Source organism: Octopus bimaculoides, chromosome 2 (genome assembly GCF_001194135.2).
Source record: "Octopus bimaculoides isolate UCB-OBI-ISO-001 chromosome 2, ASM119413v2, whole genome shotgun sequence".
Taxonomy (NCBI): Eukaryota; Metazoa; Mollusca; class Cephalopoda; order Octopoda; family Octopodidae; genus Octopus; species Octopus bimaculoides.
In genome coordinates, this window is record NC_068982.1 from 86,259,377 (window position 1) to 86,265,736 (window position 6,360).

General features: G+C 38.2%; 1 protein-coding gene across 1 annotated transcript in view; it reads right to left on the reverse strand.

The window, feature by feature from the left end:
- Positions 1 to 6,360, reverse strand: part of LOC106874321 (uncharacterized) — a 466,970-nt gene that overhangs the window by 388,482 nt on the left and 72,128 nt on the right. The window contains exon 7 of the mRNA XM_052965857.1: positions 2,285 to 3,230. Within this exon, the coding sequence (XP_052821817.1) occupies positions 2,285 to 3,230 (946 nt within the window). The remainder of the gene's footprint in view (positions 1 to 2,284; positions 3,231 to 6,360) is intronic.

Here is a 6,360-nt window from a genome sequence, read left to right on the forward strand (position 1 = left end):
AGAAAACAGCTTCTTCCACATTCCAGGGAGAAAAACTAGAAGTAGTTGATAGCTTCCACTATCTAGGTGACTAAGTTAGTAGTGGGGGAGGGTGCACTGAAAGAGTAGCTGCTGGAATAAGAATAGCCTGGGCAAAGTTCAGAGAGTTCTTATGTCTGCTGGTGACAAAGGGCCTATCAGTCAGAGTAAAAGGCAGACTGTATGATGCATGTGTACGAACAGCCATTCTACATGGCAATGAAACATGGGCCGTAACTGCTGAGGACATGTGTAAGCTCGCAAGGAATGAAGCCAGTATGTTCCAATGGATGTGTAATGTCAGTGTGCATACTAGACAGAGTATTAGTACCTTGAGAGAAAAGTTGAACTTACGAAGCATCAATTGTGGTGTGCAAGAGAGACGATTGCGCTGGTATGGTCATGTAACGAGAATGGATGAGGATAGCTGTGTGAAAAAGTGCCACAGCTTTGCGGTTGAGGGAACCTGTGGAAGAGACCAGGAAGACCTGGGATGAGGTGGTGAAGCACAACCTTCGAACATTAGGCCCCACTAAGGCAATGACTTGTGACCAAGACCTTTGGAAATATGCTGTGCATGAGAAGACCCGGCAAGCCAAGTGAGACCAAAATGCGAGGCTTCTGCCAGGGGTGTAGCCAGCCCACTTATGCATACCTTTCCTTCATTGGACACTAAACTTGGCTTGTGACGACCTGTTGGGGCAAGTGAAAGTGAAATCATGATGGCACCTCTAACAGAGGAGCACTAAGAGCACCGTCCGAGCGTGATTGTTTCCAGAGCAGCTGTCTGGCACATAAATAACACCATTTGAGCGTGATCGTTACCAGTGTGATGTGATGCAGTTGGGTTCATGCCAGGGAAAAGCACCACTGATGCTATATTCCTGGTACTTGTGCCGGTGGCACGTGAAAAGACATTCGAGCAAGGTCGTTGCCAGTGCCGCTGGACTGGCTCCTGTGCAGATGGCATGTAAAATACACCATTTTGAGCATGGCCGTTGCCAGTACCGCCTGACTGGCCTTCGTGCTGGTGGCACGTAAAAGCACCCACTACACTCTCGGAGTGGTTGGCGTTAGGAAGTGCATCCAGCTGTAGAAACTCTGCTAAATCAGATTGGAGCCTGGTGTAGCCATCTGGTTCGCCAGTCCTCAATCAAATCGTTCAACCCATGCTAGCATGGAAAGTAGATGATAATGATGATGATGATGAACCTGAATAATTCGAAATAACGTGAACAAACAAGCATTACATTTGACAGATTAATCTGAACACTAAAGAGTTAATGACTCTACTTATATACTGCTTATGTATAATAATAACATGAAGATATTTAATGGTAGGCTAGGCTGTGTGGTAAGAAGTTTGTTCCCAACCACATGGTTTTGGGTTCAGTCCTACTGCATGGCACCTAGAGCATGTCTTCTACTATAGCCACGGGCCAACAAATTCTGAAGCCAATTTGGTAAAGAGAATCTGTGTGTGAGTGTGTGTGTGAGAGAGAGAGAGAGAGAGAGAGAGAGAGAGAGAGAGAGAGAGAGAGAGAGAGAGAGAGAGAGAGAGAGAGAGAGAGAGAGTGCGAGAGTGTGTGTATGCATGTGCACTTGTACGTGTGTTATTGTCTGCTTGCCTTGCTTTGACTTTATGTGATAATTGTAAATGAGCATCACTGTCATGAAAGTGGTGTCCTTCTCTCCAACTTTCTCTGAAAGCATGTCTTCTGATCATGGGGAAATATATCCTTACTTGAAAACAGGTAAGGGTTGGTGACAAGAAAGGCATCTGCCTCAACAAATTCAGTCCAAACCATGGAAGTGGACATTATAATGACAATGATGATGACGATTTCTTACCAAATTAGAAATTAAGTTAAAATAATAATATACAGAAAAAATATAAGCACATTACAGAATCTGTTTAACCCTTTAGCATTCTGATTACTTTGTTAAATTTAATTTGACAAGTGATCTGAATGTTGAAGGGTTAAATAGATTCTATAATATGCTTGTATTTTTTCTTACTTATTCACTTTGTTTTAAATTTATCATTTATTATCTTGTAGCTTCAACATTTTAAGGTTGTGATTGTTTATTGTATGTCATTGTAGGGTACATGCAAGAAACCAGATCTATCTGGTCTGAACATAAAACAGGTAGAATATTTAAATGTTAAAGGGTTAAACAATAAATAACTGCTAAATAATAAATAACATTAATGCAGATTTTTGAGAGAATTTTTCAAATATGTGAAATTCGATAACTATCTTACCTGCTATCAAAGGATGTTGAAGGTGAAGCATATGTAACAGACACTTCTATTTCTTGGTTCAAACCAGTTCGAAGGGTTTTTTTCCATTCATCTGGAAGTGAACCATGACAAGAATGCAAATCATCGGAGGATTTCAGTGATTGTGAAATGTTTCCTGAAGTTAATGGTTCAGTTCTAAAATCAGTCTCAATAGTATTTAACTGAAAATTTACACTCCTTGAATCTGTTCGTCCAGATGACAGCATGATTTTACCATACATGTCAGGTGTAAATCCTTCAGCCAAATTTGGATTATCTGGAGTGGCATCTGCACTAGTTGATATGACATCCATGTCATTAGTATCAATTGGACTATGCTGTCCATCTTCAATAGCAGCCTGAAAACTCAAACTTCTGTTGCGTGAGCATTGTATAAATTCATTGTGGTTATTGCTCTGGTATTGTGTAGCAGTCAAATAATTAGAGCTTTTGCGATTAATCTGTGCATCATCTCCAATTGGTAGTAAATGAATATTTGAGCGACTTTCAATAGCAGCTCTAAAACTAGGACTTCTTTGCCTTGGAAGAGAAGTACCATTTTCAGGATTGCTCTCCATGCTTTGGGATGTCTGACTATCACTTTCAAATTTGTGTGAACTGCGAATAAAATCTTTGCGTTTTTTCTGACCATCTTGGCTGCGAGAGCTACTTGAACTGAAGTCTACATCAATAACTCCACTTGTACTAGAACTGTTTGAAGAATAAAGATGGTTGTATAAGAGTTGGTAGGTTAAATTATCAGTCTGAGTGGCACCAGCAACAAAATTGCATTGTTCATCTAATGTGGGACATGAAGCAGCATGGTCTTTATTATAAGACTCATGGATATTAAAATCCCTCAAGACTTCTGTTTTATTATTTCTTTGAGTCAAGGAGCCATTATCAAAGCGTTCAATAGTTAAGGCATCTAAAAATAAGAATAGAATGACATATTTACCACAAGATATAAAATCAATTTTCACATTTTATAGGGCAGACAAAATGTACTTGAAATTAGTCTCCCACTGGATGTGCACAAAAATTGTAACCAAATTAATCAATACTAAATTAAAAATTTACAAACAATTATATCTAAACTGATCCTGATTTCTATTATTGGATTACAACTATGCTGAAATATCAACTGTATTTCAGTCTCATGGCTATTTTATCAGTATCTATTAAATATCTACCATTCAATGTAAAAGGACAAACTCAATGACCAGTCTATACTAGTAAACTCAATCACTCACACTGCTTTAGGATAGGCTTTCATACAGTTTCCATCTATCAAATTCCACTCACAAAGCTTAGTCAACCTGAGGCTATAGTTTAAGATAACGTTTCCTTTTATTCTTCAAATAGCAAATACCTCCATATCTAGACGTGTCTTTGCAGTAGATTGTAAACAATGCCGACGCAATGCTTGTATTTGCTTTCTAGGCGCAGGAGTGGCTGTGTGGTAAGTAGCTTACTTACCAACCACATAGTTCTGGGTTCAGTCCCACTGCATAGCACCTTGGGCACGTGTCTTCTACTATAACCTTGGGCTGACCAAAGCTTTGTGAGTGGATTTGGTAGACGGAAACTGAAAGAAGCCCATTGTATATATGTATGTATATATATATATATGTATGTATATATATATATATGTATGTGTGTGTGTATATGTTTGTGTGTCTGCGTTTGTCCCCCCAACTTCGCTTGACAACCGATGCTGGTGTGTTTACGTCCCCAGAACTTAGCAGTTCGGCAAAAGTGACTGATAGAATAAGTACTAGGCTTACAAAGAATAAGTCATGGTGCTCCAGCATGGCCGCAGTCAAATGGCTGCAACAAATAAAAGAGTAAGAGTAAATGACATAATTTTTGCATGGTAGTGACCTTTGTTTACTATTAGTGTGCCCATGTCAAAACAATGGAAACATGTACATACACACACATACACGCACACACACTCACATGCATGCACACACACACACACACACACACATTAGCTAAAGTACCTGACATTGCTCAGGTTGAAAACTGAGGGAGTTTAACAGTAACATCACAAAGTAACATATAATTAACATATAAATCTTTTGGCTATATTTCATGGAGTTTTGGACTAAGTACACCTTGTAAAAATTACTTTTTCTTTTTTTACTGGTTTTTTTTAAAGAATATTTTTTTAGATTTCTATGTTTCAGACATAAGCAATATTGATTCTGCCCCTGAAAATTCACACAAATTCAAATCTTTTCATTTAAATTTAACCTTTACCTCACCCAAAACTTAATCATAAGTACTAGTCCTAACACCAACCCTTAACCTTTTTATCTAACCTCTAAATTCTAAATGCTAACCCTAATCCTAACTATTCTTTTTTATAGAATCATAATCTCCTCTGTTTAAATAATATACTTCTGAAACAAACTTCAAAAATGAAATAAATTACTACAAGGTACATACTCCAAAACAGAGTGGAGAAAAAAGAATGAAAACAGTGTAATTTTGAATAATTTGATGCTTCATACATAAAAATCTAAAGAAATTAAGAAAAAAAAACCCCTAAAAAAACGATACAGGTACAAAAGTTCATCAAATAATATTTAAATGCCAGGAGTGCCAAACTTTTATCATTGTGAGGGGTAGGTGGGTGGGATCTGGTCCAGTTAGTCAGTAAGGAGATAGATAGATAGATAGATAGATAGATAGATAGATAGATAGATAGATTATGAAGCTAGAGGGAGACAAACAATTAATTCATGCAGTTAGACAAGTAATACATGTAGATGAAAAACCTTAGATGGAAGTGAAACAACAATGTAAGTGTACAATAAAAATAAATACAATAAAAGAAACAGAAGAGGATCTAATGCTCCCAGTTACAGCTACCATCAATGAGATGGGAAAGAAATGAAAGGCAAATGTTAAAAAATAATACTAATTTTTTAAACCTCGCTTACCAGTGTAAAAAGATAAGAGTTGAAACTGAAGGATTAGAAGTGGAGACAAAATCTGAGTCATAGAGAGAAAAAGTAAGAAGAGGGGGAGGGAAGGGATTTGAGAAAGAGGATAAGTGAAGAGAGGAAGAGAAAACAAGAAAGCGAGAGGAGAAGGGGGAACAGAGAAAGACAGAGTAAGGAGAGAAAGTGAAAGCGGAAATGTTGGGGGCACAGAGACACACAAACATATACACACACATACATATATATATGACAGGCTTCTTTCAGTTTCCGTCTACCAAATCCACTCACAAGGCTTTGGTCGGCTCGAGGCTATAGTAGAAGACACTTGCCCAAGGTGCAACGCAGTGGGACTGAACCCAAGACCATGTGGTTGGTAAGCAAGCTACTTACCACACAGCAACTCCTGCGCCTGTATGTAGAAGTAATGTAAACAAAATCAAGATGTCCATAAATATATACATAGACACTATCCCTCTACTCTTTCTGTCTGTCAAGCATTTCTCACATTTCATTCATCCCCTAAAAGCCTTCATTCCTCTATCTATAGCACTACTCAGTTGCTGCAATCACTTGAGAGCAGAAACAGTACATATTACATTCCCAACTTTCTTTGTTCTTCCAGTTACCTTCTCCACTTGCAAAACCACTTCCATCATGCATTTGTATTGTCATCCTTTCCCACAATATTTCCACTGATTACCTTTCTCTGCTTTCAGTTACTGCACTCTCTCCTCTGCCATACTCAATCTTAACACCCCTCATATCTGCTATCATTTTCTACACACTCTCATATCTGTCATTATGCCCCATCTACCATAGCTCCTCCTTTATGTACTTATACATTTCCTTCCCCGCAGCTCCTAAACCTTGCACATCATAGCCTTTTGTTTTTTTAATCTATTCTCCTTCCAGAGTCACTTCTATCTCACCTTACCTGCTCTCCATACTGGTATTTTCCATCAGTCACCTCTTCTTTGATCATTACAAAGATGGAAGTAGTGCATCAGTTAATTCCTGAACCCACCAACACTATCAATGGACAACAACTGAATGCAGTGAATAAGCTTACGTACACTCTCTGGCATAAAGATGAGATTATATATA